The sequence below is a fragment of the Varanus komodoensis genome, unplaced genomic scaffold (genome assembly GCF_004798865.1).
Source record: "Varanus komodoensis strain SLA01 unplaced genomic scaffold, ASM479886v1 scaffold22, whole genome shotgun sequence".
Lineage (NCBI taxonomy): Eukaryota > Metazoa > Chordata > Lepidosauria > Squamata > Varanidae > Varanus > Varanus komodoensis.
This window is the reverse complement of record NW_025335606.1, coordinates 16089724-16106506: the sequence shown is the minus strand read 5'-3', so window position 1 is coordinate 16106506 and position 16783 is coordinate 16089724. Positions and strand designations below refer to the sequence as shown.

Sequence of the window (16783 nt, the reverse complement as noted above, 5' to 3'; positions counted from 1 at the left end):
TTTTTCTGTGGTAGTTTCTAAATTATGCATTTAATATATGGAATTCAATTTTTAAGAACTGCAGGAATAGGTGAACAATAGGCTTGTCAGTGTTACTTCTCTCCAAGACATTGCTTATCAATTTCACATGAAGCTGCCACAAATACATACACATGCACATCAGGTAGCAATGTTGAGATAAAGCACCTGTAGCTGCATGGAAGCAGTAAAAGATTGTTTTTAGCCTGGAGCATTCTTTAATTGCACCCATGACTTGACTTTTATAGAATCCTGAAAGCTGCCAGACCTCAGGTATTCACAGAGTGGGGAAAATAGAGAAAAGGAAGTTGCCATTTTAAAATACAAACAGTGGCCAAAGTGTTTTTCTACCACCTGAATGCCAAGAAATTAAATAAGAGTCTTCTACTCACTGAACATTCTGATAGTGTCACTGGGAGCACTAGGTAGACTGGATCCATATGAATTTGTAGCTCGAACTGCAAACTGGTATTTGTTGCTTGGAGTTAGCCCCTTCAGGACCATGGAGTCCATTTGGATCTGCTCTCTAATAACTGTCCAATTGGTATCAAGGTCAGGCCTGATTAGGATAAACAAGGCAAAGTGTAATTAAAATAGCCAAGTCAATTCACTAAAGATGAAGCCAAGCGTTTGCAAATATTCAAGAGCTGCCAAACTCTTGAAATTTTACAGTGAAATTGAAGCTTGAAAGTTAACAGCTTTGGACATGTTGGCATTTGGAGTGGAGGTCATCAAACATTAAATTTTATAAACTTAAATTTTCATATCATGTACAAAAATCAATCATTGAACAGTGCTTGAAGGAACCAAAGAGAAGCTTCTGCAACCTGCACTAGATTGGCAATGAGCAGAAGAGCACAGGTAGGGGGAAGGTGCTGCCACACTCCCTCTTCTATGTAGAAGTATAGTGTAATTACAGGAAATTTATTTATTTATTTATTTATTTATTTATTTATTTATTTATTTAAAACATTTTTATGGTGCCCCCGTCACAACAAAGTCTCAGGGCGGCTCACAACAAGTACATAATATAATTGTTCTACAAACACACTTTATCCCCTAGGGAGGGGAGAATGAGGGATGCTCATGTTTGGTAAAATACTTGAAGCTTGGCTTGGCTTGGCTTGGCTTGCTCCCATTTGAGACCTGTCTTTCAGTTCCTTTAATCAGGAAAAGTGTGCATTTTGAACAGGAAAATTATGCATCTCTGTGTGCACTTTTCAAACCTACACACTTTCCTTGTTGCACAATATATGAAAACACATACTGTTTTTTAAAAATGCATATTTCAAAAGCTACAGATTTTTCAAATGCAATTACGTCAGAAAAGTGTGAACATTTTTTAAAAATCTATTCGCCTTCACATCCAGTATTGTCAATGGATGCTTTGTGAACTACAGCAAAATCACTGCACACCCCTAACATTCCTGCAAGCAGAATTTAGAGTGAGACTTAATAGTACTGGCACCTCCCAGAACTTCAGTGGTCCTTGTGATTTTGTCAGGAGCAGGATCTACAGAAATTCCTACTACAGTGCATAAGCCTGAACAACTGGGGGAAAGGACCTGTCCCACACCTTGTCTATTACTTTGCGACAGAACAATTCATATCTATAACAAATAAGTAATATGGTGTCTCTGCAAGCTGAACTGTCTATGCAGAGGAGACAAGGAGAAAGAGACAATAAAAATGGAATGATGGACACAAAAACTTTGAAAAGCCCAATGGAAAAGGGAAAACCCCAGCTTGCTCTCTTGGTAGGGTGGCCATGTGTCCTACTTTAAGTCTTGTATTTGAAGGGCAGTCAGAGAACAGTCCTGTCTCTGAAGGCATCCTCTATTGGAATAGCCATCCAGTCCATGTCCATGTCATGATTCATAAGGGGATCAGGGGCCTTTCATTTATTTCTATACTCCCAATAACTGAAGTTCTCTAGGCCAGTGAGCACCAGAATAGCAGCCTCAGCAAGCACACAGGTTTGCTCACCTGATCACAATCCTCCTTGCTACAGTAAGAAGTTATGCATTTTTATTTCTACCTTTTAACATGGTTTTAATAATTAAAATGTTTAAAAGCTACCATCCATCCTTGAGTAGCTGATCAATAAAGTAACATGCCATACAATAAAACTCAAATAATTCAAGGTACTATAAAACACTTGAAACCACATAATTAGGATAATTTGCATTTTCATATAAAAATCAGCCCACACACATCTGTGCCCTGTTAAGGATGTGTTTGGATGGGTAAGCAGCCACCCAAACTCCAGGTCAAACTTGTGCCAAGACATTACTGCACACCCAGTACCAGGGCCACTCTGTTTGTTCCAAGGAAAGACCTTGCACCTGGCCACCCACTTTTTCCTACTAAGAACAAGAAGCAAAATTATGATGTAAAATTCGTAGAAAAAGCAGCTGCTGGATTTTCATGGGATATGCAAAAGGCTTGACACAAGATCCATGCAATGCTGAGCATTGCAGAGGCAGCCCAGCAGCAGAGGACTGTACCATATCCTTGGGGGCAGTTCCCCAGGCTAATGTATCTGTGTTGGGTAAAGAGGACTGCATCCCATACCAATTCACTAATGTCTTTCATATAAAAGGCTCTCAAATAGCAGGACTGGAGTGATTTTTAAAGATAAGAGCAAGCTGCTATTCTTTTTTCATGGATGTCCTTGTAATATTTACAGCAGGAAATAACCTTTAGTCCTGAAATCTACTATTGTTTATCGAGCTAGTTATGAACAACCCTTGGGATATTTTAATGAAAATTATAGCACAAGGCAGGAATTTTGTGTAGTTCATATTTATTTGTAGCCCAAAGTTACTGCTAAAATTGACACACATGACTTTTTATATTGGTCAATCTATTAACGACGGGAATGTTTAGGAGTAGTTTCCATTAAACAAGAAGGGCAGATTCAAAGATAAACTCAGCACAGTTTGGAACAGCTCATTCTAAACTATTTGAGTTGGTCAGTACTTTGGGAATTGGAGAACCAAACTATCTAGTCACAGCAGACAAAACAATTAAAAAAACAAACCAAAGTCTCCCCCCATATAAGAGCCCAAGGAAGAATGACTCAGCCCTAAAATATTATCTTGTCTTAAATCCCAGGGCATGTGGTAGGAGGAAAATTTCTCTCATTCTCTTCCCTTTGCTAAGAAGAAAGGGGCAGCCTATAATCTGCACCTATTGACCATTCAGCTTTATTTTTGATCCAAACTGAGGCCTCCACTGTTTCTCTTAATTAAAAGCATCTGTTCCCCTCTTTGCCTAATAGCAGCCTTAGCTTTTATAGGCAAACACTTTTTTCCATTGCTTAAAAAGTCTGCTTATTAAAGTGGTATTGTACATGCAACAGACACCACATTAGTACAGGGCAAGATTCAGGTATTTGAAGGCAGTATCATTTTAAGATGCTCCTTTGATGCACTAGCAAAGTGTGTCAATTTTCTAAAAAGAGCAGCTGCCTTAAACATCTCTGCTTATTTTAATTATCTTTCAAGGATTTCCTTAGAAAGAATTCTCTAAATGTTAATATTAGGGGTTCAGACAACTAGATTCTGCACTCTATGCTGGTGTTCTCCTTTTTTCATACTAGGCCCTGCTGGATGCACAGTGATATCACCAACCTCTTCTGGTGAGTAGGCCTTGATTATTCTGAAAATAATCATTCTAAAAACTGGATTCGACAGAAATCTTCTCTCCCGCCCTCAGCAAATTCAGTGTTTGGCCTATCCATAGCAGCAACATAAACACCCACTAAATACATGCAGAGAGTCCAGCAAGCAGCCCATTCAATGTCTTTAAGATCAAAAGTCTATAATATAATGCCTTACGATGCCCCAGTGAGTGGAGCATCCAGAAGACCAATTTCTGCCTTGAAATGGCTTTGATAGAAATTCCATAACAGTCCTGAAAAGCATCAGGCACAAATATATTAGCAACTACGTACCAAACACCTGCAGGTGTATCTGGGAGGAGAATTCTATCATAAAAGTGCAACTTCTACCATCTGTTTTATCCCTTTACACCCATTCTTCTTGATTAATGTTCAACTGAATTTGGAAAGATTTTTCCCTGCTGCAAGAGAGTGCAATGTTACAGGGCTTATTTTTTTTAAATGAAGGGAATTAATTTCCAAGAAAAACATCTGCTAGCAATCCAAAATGTGTAATGGTCTTCTCAAGCCCAAACTTAGCTGAACCGACAAGCACAGCTCTGAGGTCGTGTGGTGGCAAAGGGGGAGCATACTTCTGTAAATGACAGTGATTAGCCAAATGTTAATAACAGTAAATTCATACAAATTAGGAATATTCTGTTGTGTGAAATTCACAGACAGTTGATAGGACAGTAAGCCTATAGTCTCCACACACAGGTGAGCTAGATGAAAATTGTACTAATATGTAGTACAATATGTATTCACCATTATGTAGCTTCCTGTTGGTTACTCTATATATATATATATATATATCATAAGGATTTTAAATGGCTATTTATTGGATGTATATACTCATCTGTATCTAACAAGAGTTCTGAGAGGTGAATCATAAAAGAATCAAAATACAGAATTATGCAAATAAAATAGAAAATATAGATTATGTCAACAAAACCATGACTGGCCAATCAGGAAAGGTTTGCTTAATTTTAAATGCAACTGTTGAAAACAAAACAATAATGCCTGTGCTTGACTGAGAACAACAGGCAGCAAGTTGCACAAATTGGTTACATACATGGACTCTACTTGGAGTGAACTCTTAAATAGGCCAGAGCTTCTCGCAGAACCACTGGGATTTCTTCATCAGTGATCAGGTAGAGTCTCTCGGGTATCCTGGTCCCGAATTGTTTAGGTCTTGATAAACCAGTAAACAAAGCATTGCCAATCAGGGAAGTTCCCTCAACAAAAGAATTAATATAATGAAATGGGCTGACTCCTAAGAATAGCCAAGCTCCTATATTCTGCACTAGCTGTGGTGTCCAGAGCAATCCTGCAGGCAGTTCCACACAAAGTACATTGCAGGAATTCAGCCATGAGGTGACTAGCACTGGACCACTGTGGCCAACCTATCCAAAGCCAGTAACAGGCTCTTCAAGGTGTTACAGGCCTTACATAGGCACATTTCATTTCTTATCTCATTTGTTTCACAACAACTTGAAAGGAAATTTATTCCCATTTCCCAATAAAGAACTGGTATCAATAGAGAGAAATCCATGGTTCAATGGGACTTCAGCCTAGACTTCCCAAGTTTAACCCATATATCTGGGCTTGTGAGTGCCAGGTGCAAAAGGGGACAGACTCCTGAACTTTTAACAGTTTGGCAGAAGAAAGAATGGTTGCAGGTATAATTTCTTATGTAAACTACACCCACTGAAATTCCCTTTTCTGTACAACTATTAATTTGGGTGGCCCCATCTATAGTGGCTGAAACTGGCCTTCATTTCTAGGCCACTGATAAATTACCAAAATAAAGCAAACATGTCACCAAACAAGACAACAGAAGTGAAAAATGATTTCCATAAAGTTTGCATAGAGTGATTTCTATATATAGATGCAAATTTAGCAATTACTATTTAAATTATAATTTAAATAGTAATACAGAATACAGTACATGTGACCTGGTGATCGGTGTGCCTTGCTCAATGCTATCCAAGTGTTGCAGATGAACAACGTTTAAGACTAGGAGTTTTGAAGAAATTCACAGCAAATTCAAATGACTTCAATATTTTTCTGCAATGCAGAAATACTGCAATGGATTGAACTTTTCATTGTAGATTCTGCAGACCCTTTTCACTTTGGGAAAAGATTTGTGAAAATTCATATATGTGAATTAGCACTAAAGTACAATTGTGAAAATCTGCATTAACTTTTACAGATTAGCATATTTGCAGATATGCACATTGAAACTAATGTGTATTCAGGCTAAAGTAGAACTAATGAGAATTCTGGCAAAAACAAAATCTGATTCTTTCAGTGAACAAATGGCAGAATGAAAAATACCTGACAACTCACAAAATACAGAAAAGGAGTTTTAATAAAATCCATACATCCCTGTTCAAGTCACACCACTTCCTCCTGATGGTGGTTTGTCTTTCAACCAAACTTGGACTGCACAGTCCTTCCAACAGATGACTGTCCTCTGTAGAAGAAGACACATGGCCACCTAATATTAAAGATGCAGGAATCCTGGTTTGTTTGTTTTTGCATAACCTAATGATGATACATTGTTCAGGATATAGTGTTTTCATGCTAGCACAAAGGACTCCCAACCCAGAACAATTGTGTTTGTAAAGAAAAAAGTCAGCTATTTATTCTACAAAAGCAGGAACAAATTCTAGCTGGCCAGAATTATATTCAGAAGGTGCAGCTGCAATTATTCTGTGCTTTACTCCCTAGAAAGAACTTTTCTGGAAATGTGGAAATCCAGGATTCAATAGAATGTTAAATGGCAAAGTAATCCTGACAGCAATCAGCAGCATCTAAGTGCCAAACTACCAGCAAACACTGTACATTAAGAACTGTCTGATTCAACCTGAGCTCACCTATCAAAGCATCACAAAGCCATTATTTAAAATTAAAAGTCCCAACAGCTCTTCTCTTGTTAAAATGTTTTAGGCAATAGTGTTTCTCTAACGCAGTGAAGGTGACCATGTATCACATTTATCTCTTCGATTTCATGCTCTGCTGGAAAAAAACTGTCCAACCCAAGTCCAGTTTAAAGACAATGAACCATATGAAAGAAAAGCAGGGAGAGGCCTTGAAGTTGCTCATCAACAGCAGCTATGGGCATGAGAGCTGAATGAAAAGGCAACACAGCTCATCTACAGAGCCTTGCAGAAGCATCCCCCCACCGACTTTTAAATGAAATTGACTGAACCTGCATTGTTACCCATTGATGTACACAAGATACTCAACACTATGAAGGGGCAAAATATTTTTTCTCTGGCACTAAAATTAAGTAAATGAAGTATTCTGTCTAAAATGTGCACCTACCTGCAGGAATTAGAATATACTCATCTTATGCAAACTGATATCCTCTTTTGCCCTCTTCTTTGATGAAGCATTTTAATTTTTCAGCAATGTATAAGTGGTGGCTCTTATAACTGTTTAAACTGCTTGATTATATGCTTTCTGGAAGAGGGCCGTCTGCCAAATTAGCCAGAGGAATCTAGAATCCTGTCTTGAGCAGATAGCAATTCCTGTGAACTTAAAAAAGTTCTTCCCCATGGATTGTGTTTATTTTAAAGATATCTCAAGGCCCCTAATATGTTAACAGTGGCAGCTGTTAAGAAATAGACCTGAATAACAGATTAAAACATTGAATGCCCTTGGACTGAACCTTTTACTTGCATGAAAATTCACTCAAGTCTTTAAAAGCAGTAGAGGAAATCTGTTACAACATTTTTATGTGGTTTGTTGCTTTAATAGCAAAGGGTTGCACAACCAAATATTCAGAACATAAATATCCTCATTGTCCATGTAAAGCTAGCATGTCAGGGAAAGGGGTTCAGATGTAACCTTGCCCTTCAAATGGCCAAGGAATAATTTGTAAGGGTGTGGAATATTCAGCTATGGCATCTCAGAACTATGCCAGTTTAATGTAAAATTAAAACACCTTCTGGGATGGACCTGCCTGGATCCACTTGGCACAAGTACAGTGGTACCTTGGCTCACAAACTTAATCCATTCCATGACTCCGGTTGTGACCCAAGCCAAATTTCCCCATAAGATTCAATGTAAATAAGGTCAATCCATTCTGGCCCCTCTGAATGTGGTTGTGAGCCAGTTTTTGGTCTCAAGCCAGGTCAAATTTCCCCATAAGGTTCAATGTAAATAAGGTTAATCTGTTCTGTAACTATTTTTAATCAGAAAAAATTGAAACAAAGAACAACAAAGTAACAAAGTACTGTACTGTACAGTACAGTAGAAAACACTAACCTAGGTGGGGGGGAGGTTATTGTTTTGAGGGAGAGTCTCCCTCCATAAGGACACTGGGGAGATCTCTTTCAGGGGTTTCCTCCTTTCTTTGACTCTTAGCTGCAGGTCAATTTTGGTGAAAAATCTGTCTATAGTCACTTGTTTTTTCCTGCGCTGCATAACCCTCTGGAAATGAAAGACCACGTTACTGTTCATCAGAATCAACACTCTGTTACAGTTACGTTGGGGTGCTGCTTCTCAAAGAAATCCTGGCACGGGCGCACTCCTGCAGGAAAGACAGGCGCAGCACAGCTGCGATCACGCACGTCCTCCCTGCATGAACGCGACTGCGATCGTGGCCATCTCCCCACTCAGGGGAGGTGGGGAGATGGCTGTGATCTTGATCGCCACCCAATGCGGAGTTCGCAACCCAAGTCAAAATGTTTATGAATTTTTTGTTTGCGACCCAATTTGGTCATGAACCAAGGCGTTCCTGAGCCAAAGTACCACTGTACTAGCCCCCAGATAATGTTTAGAACAAGAGCACAAAGTACTCTTAATCTATGCAAAGCCCTGCCAGCAAGAACCAGGAATGGGAAGAGGAGTGATGGAGATTCTCACAGGTTCCTACTAGAACAGATTTTGTTATTTAATTCTAGGCAGCCTATTTTCACTTAGTTACTTGGCTGACGGTGGGGATGAAAAGAGACACTCATGGATCCAGAGAGTCCACATCTTCTCTTCTCCACTCCGCTCCCTTCCCTCCTTACCAGCCCACTGCCTTTCCACCATCCTTCTTCCAATGTCAGGAAGCTCTGCAGCAGTTCTACTTTCAAGGTCGCAACAATGACCTCAGAAACTGAGCAGCTGCACAGCTATCTACAACAGCTGGAAATAATTTGTGGGAATCCTAACTCAGACCCCACTCCCTGCCCCACTCTATGCTGTACTGCTTTTTGCAGCTGGGGGTGAGGAAATCTACCATATTCTATGACCCCAGGAAAGTGTCTCAGGGTCAGCAAGATTGCTCTGCAAACTCATTTATCTAGGGGCCCAGAGGTTCCAGTGCATACCCAGACCTTCCCCACCTGTTACTGGTTTCCTGGTAGGCTTTCCCAAGTACACAAAACTATTTAAACTAGCAGTAAATGCGTGATTCATTTCTTTGAAGCTGGGAAATTATGAATGTGTATTTCTTTGAATATTATCTGTATTGATAGACTGGGGAAACCTATATGCTTATCAGCCTCCTGCACAATTAACCAATGCATGCAAATGTTTCCCTGTCTCAAGTAAAGATAACATTTTAGAAGCTGGCCCTATCCCCAGCCACACCCATGTCCCAGCCTTCTGTTCTCAGACCTGACCCTACAGCCACCTCACCATATAAATTATTATTTGTGTCAGTCAATCTGTGCTTTCTGTATTGTATTTTAAATAAGGGATTTGGGGACATCCAGTTTAATGTTAAAGCACACAATTAGCTTCTGGGCCACAGGGCAAGGATTTGGGGTCAAAGGTGCAGGGTCCATATGTAATCCAGCCCAGTCTCCCCAGACCACCAAAGCCCATAAGTCACATGGCAGGATGTTGTCAGTACACTCAGACATACTTCACATTCAGTTCCTTGGCTTCCAAATCATATTGCTGTCTTGGGCCATGGGAAAACTCTAGTTTCAAAATGGGGTTACACAAACAAAAATGTTGACAACCAGTTGAATAAATTCACTTGCAGAACTAGAATTATTAAACCAGCTTGAATGCAGTTAAATTGATAGCACAAAAAGACTTTTATGGTACCAGCATTTCATACAGGAGCATAATGAAAACAAGCCTCTAAATCGGGAATTATACATTGTATACTTATTTTTTTCTGGATGTAAGTAACAAAAAGAACCATATATATAGAAAGACAGAATCAGGCATCTCTCATACAAATTTAAGAAGAGTTGCATGGAAATTTGTTCATTTTAAAATCTTAACTATCTTAAATCAAGAGTAAAATACAGGAATAATCTGCACACACATTCTGTCTCTATACACACACACTCATATATATGAACTTAGACTGGATGACTCATCGAGATATCAAAATAGTTGGGTTATTTCTACAATAGCTCAGAAGTCAAAATTAGCCCAATATACCTTAATTACTATGTGAAATGAAAATACAGTATTTTGGTATCTAATAGTTAAAAGGCATGCAGACTCCATCAAACATTCCAGCAGAGAACAAGCCAATGAACACATACAATGAAATACAGGTGTGTATGTGTGGGTGTTCATACACCTGATCTGCCCTTAGACTAAGAGAGGGGGGATTCACAGCAACAGCCAGGAACATGAGTTGGGTAACAGGGAAAGCCGTACATGGGAAATAATGGAATATTCTGGCCACAGATTTTAACTATTGCCAGACTGCAAGAATGTAGTTTTTCAGTGGCAACCATAAATTTTATAAATAAATATGCATGTCTACTTGCAGAAAGAAAGCTCTGTTGACAAGACTGTAATGAGTATACATAAAGGCATCTGTAGAATGGTTCAATCAGTGGTAATTTCATCTGCAAAGTGTTGACTCAGAAGCATCCTCTACTACAAGGTTGTGTTTTCAAAGTGAGTGCTACCAGAGCCAATGTAGAGTGAACCCAAATTGCTGGAACAGCTTCTCCAAGAGCACCTCTATCTTGTCTGGATTAAACTTTTGTTTGTTAGCCTGTGTCCATGAAATGTAATGAGACAGAAAGGAGGAGGTCTGGGTGTCATTTCTGGGTGTCTGAAGGACCTCTCCGAACAATTTTATGGAGATGTTGTAAGCATGAAAGACAAGACAGAGATACCATGGGTTAATCACAGAGATACCATGGGATGCTACACAGATCATAGAACTAGTCTTCTAAAATTGCCCTCTAGGGTACTCCTAAGTCATTGTAGTACCATGCCTTCAAGTCCCATCCTTGTGAGCCAGTTCAAAAGGACACCCTGGTTGATGGTATCAAAAGCCACTGAAATGTCCAGTGGGACCAGGTGGGGTACACTTTTGCTATTCAGTTCCTGGAATAGGTCATCCACCAAAGTGACTAAGGCTGTTCCAGACCCTAAAGCCAGTCTGAAATAGATCTAGATAATCATTTTCATCTAGAAAATTCTGGAGTTGACTTACATTTAAAGTAACGAATCATGAATGAACACCCATTTAAAGCAATGGATAAATGCGGCCAACTTCAACTAGATTAATGGCATTATTCTAAAAGAGTATCTTTCCATATGAACCAAGACCATGTTCAAATGCAAGCCCTTTAAACAAGGTCACCTGATAAATTCCACGGTGTAGTACTGAATGGGGGAACTTCCTTCACTGGGTCCTGGTTTCCAAGACAAAGCAACTTCTGAGTCAGAAACAACGATAATTTGAGGCTGAAGAGGTGGATCAGGAGGCAAGCATTTATCTAAGGCCAAAAAAAAAAAAAAAAAAAAGTGCCGGTTTATAGCAAAACTGACATATTGACATCAACAGTCAATTTGGAAAAACCCAGATTTGTTTCTCATTGTATCAAACTCATTTATAAATCTAAAATTTTATATTACATTATGCACCCTCAACATCTCACCAAATTGTCTTTCTTGGTTCTTTTTGATTCTAGCACCAACCCCTTTTATTTCTCAAGGTCTCATGGTTACTGTACAAGGTTGTTGTTGAAGGGTAACGCAAATGCAAAGGACCAGGTTCAACCCCAAACATCTCTGGATAAAGTTGGGAAATAGGCCTGCTAGAAGCCCTGGAAACTCACTGCTGCTCTGTGAAAATGCTGAAGTAGTTAGTCTAATTGTCTGACAGAAAAGACACGGCCTTTCCCCTGCAAAGCAATGGCTCTTTCTCTCCAAAGGTGGGCCAGTTTGTCAATTTTGGATTTTCTCAATTTTAAAATTTTTTTCAGTCTTCAGTTCATCCCATCCTCTTTCTGCATTCATTTGTGACTTTTTAAAAAGGTTGCTCAAAATGTGTATGCACTTTAAACCCCTTTTTTCCAAATATATGCATATCAGTACAGTTTTTCCATATACATGCACACAGAAGCACACATGCTTTGCAAGAAGTCCCCCCCCCCCCATATACCGTTCAAAAAGGCAAAAGTGTAGAAGTCTCGGTGCATGAGCACATTAAGGCACAATCACAAGCATTGCAGACTCAGTGATCCTAAGTCACCGGACACCGAGGCATATGATCATCCTATGAAGAGTGGCAACAATGGCAAAGGCAATCTTCACCTTTCTGTCACCTTCACCTTCCTCACCACACATATTTCACTAGATGGGATTTTTATCCATCTAGTTTGAGCATTTTGGAAGGTGAGGGAAGGAGGCTGGAGACACCTCAGTTTAACTCAGATTCTGGCTTTTCCAGTCACCTCCTCTCCCAACAAAATGCTTCCTTCTCCAAGGACAAAATTCCAAATTCAGGGAGTAGCTGGTGTGGTTCTTCACACACTGGATGCAAGAGGGAGAGGGTCAGAGTGCCAGTTCCCAGCTCTGAGGTCAGGATGCTTTCTCCAGCCTTGGAGTTAGGAATCTGAACTATCCTACAGCTGCTCAAATGCTGCCTTGGGGCATATGTTTGTTCCCCTACTTAGAGAACATGCATATTTACCCCAAAATACATAACACTATTTTGTGGAACTTACTGCTAGGTAGGTGAATTTAATATTGCAGCCTAAATGTTTCTGATGGATACAAATAGATTTGGATCCTACACCTTAAGATTAACTGGGTTGTGGGCTAGATACTACTTTAGCCAACCTTGTCTGTGAGAAAGATAGATGATCGTATAGGTATGGCACACAGAAAGTTTTGTGGGCTAGAAATTATCTGAAGTAGAAGAAATCTTCAAATGCCCTTGTAGAGACTTTTCAAGGCAGTTCACATGGCACTAAGCACGCATATTGGGCTGTGTTTATCCTTCTGAATCTTTAATACTGCTGACTGCTTTGCCATTGCAACTACATCTTGCCCTCTGACAAGCAGCGCCTTTGAATTTTTCTCTACCCCATCTATGATTTGCACATTGTGCACAGGTTTTCTGGCTGTCTCCATGTGTCTACCTGCCAGAAAAATGAAATATCTGGGATTAACTCTGTCCCATTTGAAACCCATAATGAAAGCTATTCACGCAGCTTTTACCTTGTGATAAAGTTGTTACATTTCTGGGCATGCTGGGCCGGCCCTTTCCTGCCCAGCCATAAGCACCTACGCTTACACGATGGAGGGTACCTGGCTTCAAATCTCCAATTACCACATCCTGTTAGGGGGAGGAGGGATGAAAAGGAGTGCAGAAGATTAACAAAAATAAAAAGCAGAAAGATAAATTACTGTTTAGTTTCATATAAGCAACATTTTGTGCAGTCCAGCAGGGTTAGAAAAAAAGCCCTTTTGTCAAACATGGATATAACACTGAGCATGGATTACTGCTAAAAAGAGCAATCTCATGTTGAGCATTTCTGGAGATGTAGAGACCGCCCTTCAGCATAAGCTCCAAGGGCAGAACACAGTTAAAAAAATGAAATGTACAATAAAAACATTCATAGTAAAATATGAAACAAGGAAAAGCAGAAACCAACAATAGACCAATAGCAATGAAACACCAATTAAAATTATTGGATATGATGAAATGGCTGAACTTGGCACTGAAAATTTGTCAGAGTCCCAAGTGAGCTGTAGCCCTCCAAACTCAAAAGATTACAAACATCTTATATCGGGATGGAAAAATGCAGAAGCAATTATTGTGCCCATACCTGTCCCACTCTGTTAAGCTTATTGACATCTCTCTAGACTACCCAAAAAACCCTTCTTTAAGGTTTGAGCTCAAAGAAACAGACTACATATTTGTATTTTATTTCTATTTATTTGTATTTTATATTACACTGTGAACTGCTCAGAGAGCCTTTGGCTATGGGGTGGCATATACATTTGATAGATAGATAAATACATAGTTCTTTCTATACCAGAACAGATCTCCAGCTACAAGGACAGACAATTTTTCAACCATATAGCTGGGAACCTAAAACTTCGAGATGCTGTCTACCAGCGATAAGATTGTACGGCTTGCGATTTACTGACCCAAAATGTTTAAACCTACTGTTAAAAATACATGTGTAATACAATGCAGCATTTCAACTTACAGTAAAGGTAAGATTAAGAAGAAAAACAAACAATGAAAACCATAAAAGAATAAAGTATTTTTGCATACATTTTCTAAAAATATACACATTTGTATGTGTATTTTTGAAAAATATGCATTTAATGCATTTTGTTCTAAATCTATGCCTTTTGGAAAGCTGCTTTTGTGAACTACATTGCAAATTTCAGAAATGTATGGATGTTGAAGGCAAACTGTGAACTGAAGAAACTACTCACCCATCTGCAGTGGCCAAGGCGGTCCTTTAGGTAACTACACCTCTTTGCAATGTGTACGGACCTGCAACTTTCAGTGTCATTGCAATGTGTGTTCTCTTGCTCCTTGCACCAGCTACAAATATGGAGTAGGGTGTGAAAAGTATGTGATGAGTTTACAACCTGTCCCCTCAGTGGTTTTGGAGGGGAGATATTTTAAGATGCTTATGGCAGAGAGGATTTGCCCTGTAGTGCCGGAGAGGTTGGAAAAAATCAACATGTTTTCTTTTCCTGTTGTTTTTTATCAAGAAATATGTGCCAAGTTTATTTCTTCTCTCCTTAGAAGGTTGCCAGGCAGATCTGATGCTGAGGTTGCTAGGAAGCTCCTTATAGGCATCCATGTGCAGTCAACTGTTTGTGCAAGGTTTTTTGCAGCTGCTTGTAAGAGTCACAAAGATACAATATGTAATGTTTTGACATTTTCTTTTTTTAAAAAATGTAACAGGTAATTTTAAACCATTTCATATTATTTGTTTATTGTCATTTTGTCTAATTAAGAAATAAAATATTTTAATCTATGGTGTCACTTGTATATTGTCTATAATGAATGAGCTGGTTTTCAACCATAATAAACAACTGTTTTGTTGTTGCTGTTGTTTACAATCTGCATTTCCTTAACTACACATTATAGCTAGAAAGAATTCAAGGTTGCTGTTGTCAGTAGCAATCAGATGGGTATCATGTGTGTTCCAACTTCTGATTGCTATTTTGTCAAGGAAGCCCCCTTAGCATTGGGAGGCAGAACTGAAGACCTGGAATGAAAATAAGGCCCTTGACAATCCCAAGCTACACTTCAGAAGGCCACTTCCTCTTCCCATGGGCCTTCTCCTTTTCTCCAGCCATCTCTTCCTTGGTGGCTTCCCAGATCTGCTGCAGTATTTTTCCATTCTAAAAATCAAATTGCCACTCCAAATAATTAGTTTTGCTGTTGTTATATACTGTCAAGTAGCCTCTGACTTGTGGTGACCCTATTAATGAAAGTCTTCTAAAATATCCTATTCATAACAGCCCTGCTCAGCTATTCTAAATTCAAGGTTAAGGCTTACAAAGAATTAGTATTAGTAAAAGCTTTGTATTTTGACTCCACCCCTTTGCATTTGGCCCTGCCCACCACTGGAATATGGCCCCGTGACAGCTTCTCTGAGATGCAATTTGGTCCTCTGGCTGACAAAGATTTGCACTCCTGCCTTCAAAAGCTTGTTTAGCACAGAAACAATAATAAAAACACACATAGCCAAAGTCAAGTATTTTCCTTGGGAAATTCTCTCAAAGGCAAGGTATAAATCTGACCTACACCAATTTCTCAGCACAGTTCAGATTTATGTTGGAAGTCTGTTTGCTGCTCACAGAAGCCTGCTGTTAAAAGCAACATTTCGCAACATCCTCCTACAGCATCAAAAGGCAACTAAGTGCGTGATCTGGTTTAATTTTAAACCCAGAGAGAGGAGAACCTTGCAGCAGCACAAAGTGAAATTCTAACCTCTTCGACGCCCACATGGACACAATGGAAACAGATGTTCTGACATTTTTCCCAAAGAGAACTAAGTTGTGAATTTTAGCTTGTCCTGATAGTCAGGGGTATATGGATAAGGGCCTTGTCCAGCAGGAAAATGCCTTGCGCTGTCTCTGCTTGAACCCAAACAACTAACATCCTTCATCAGCTTTAAACCTGTAGTGAATGGCTACTTCCAAAAAAACGAATACAATATGTATCAGAAAAAGGAGAGGCTTCAGTATGGCAAGAGAAGAGGCAACTCAAGCAAGGCCACCTGGCCTAAAAACAGGCCCCTATGACCATATCCCTATTTCTTGTATATGAAATGGAAATGTTTAATCTTGAAAGATAGGGTGCAGCTGTTAAAGAAGCTAATGTAAACTCAGCCTGCATCAACAGAAGCCTCATGTCCAGATCATGGGGAAGTATTATTTCTGTGCTATTCCGTGCTGGTCAGAAATATTGCATTCAACTTTTGTGCAAAACCTTTAAAGGATTTTGACAAACTGGAGCACATAGGGAGGAGGGTGAGCAGGATGGGTGAGCAGATCTTGAAACAAGGTCCTATGGTTGAAAAACCAGGGCATACTTAGCATGGAAAAAAGATTACTGGGGGGTGGGGGGCACAATGGCAGTCTTCATATATCTGGAGCTGATTTTCTTTCTGTTGCTCTAGGAAATTAGGAGAAATGTCCACCATTCCAACGATGACACCACTGCCTTGCGGGGTGGTAGGCTCTCACTTGTTGGAGAAATTTAAGCAGCGGCTGGATGGCCATCTTTCACAGATGTTATGCACTGTGCACCCTGCTTGGAGCAGATGGTTGGGACTTGGTTCCCTCTAACGTGCTGGATTCAGTTACTTGAATCTAGGATGCTAAAATAGGCTATGTATATACTGGCAT

General features: G+C 39.5%; 1 protein-coding gene across 1 annotated transcript in view; it reads right to left on the bottom strand.

The window, feature by feature from the left end:
- Positions 1 to 16783, bottom strand: part of EGFLAM (EGF like, fibronectin type III and laminin G domains) — a 123568-nt gene that overhangs the window by 58421 nt on the left and 48364 nt on the right. Inside the window, exons 5-7 of the mRNA XM_044431340.1 lie at positions 13115 to 13232; positions 11250 to 11385; positions 411 to 577 (exon numbers count right to left, since the gene is read on the bottom strand). Coding sequence (XP_044287275.1) covers positions 411 to 577; positions 11250 to 11385; positions 13115 to 13232 — 421 coding nt within the window. The remainder of the gene's footprint in view (positions 1 to 410; positions 578 to 11249; positions 11386 to 13114; positions 13233 to 16783) is intronic.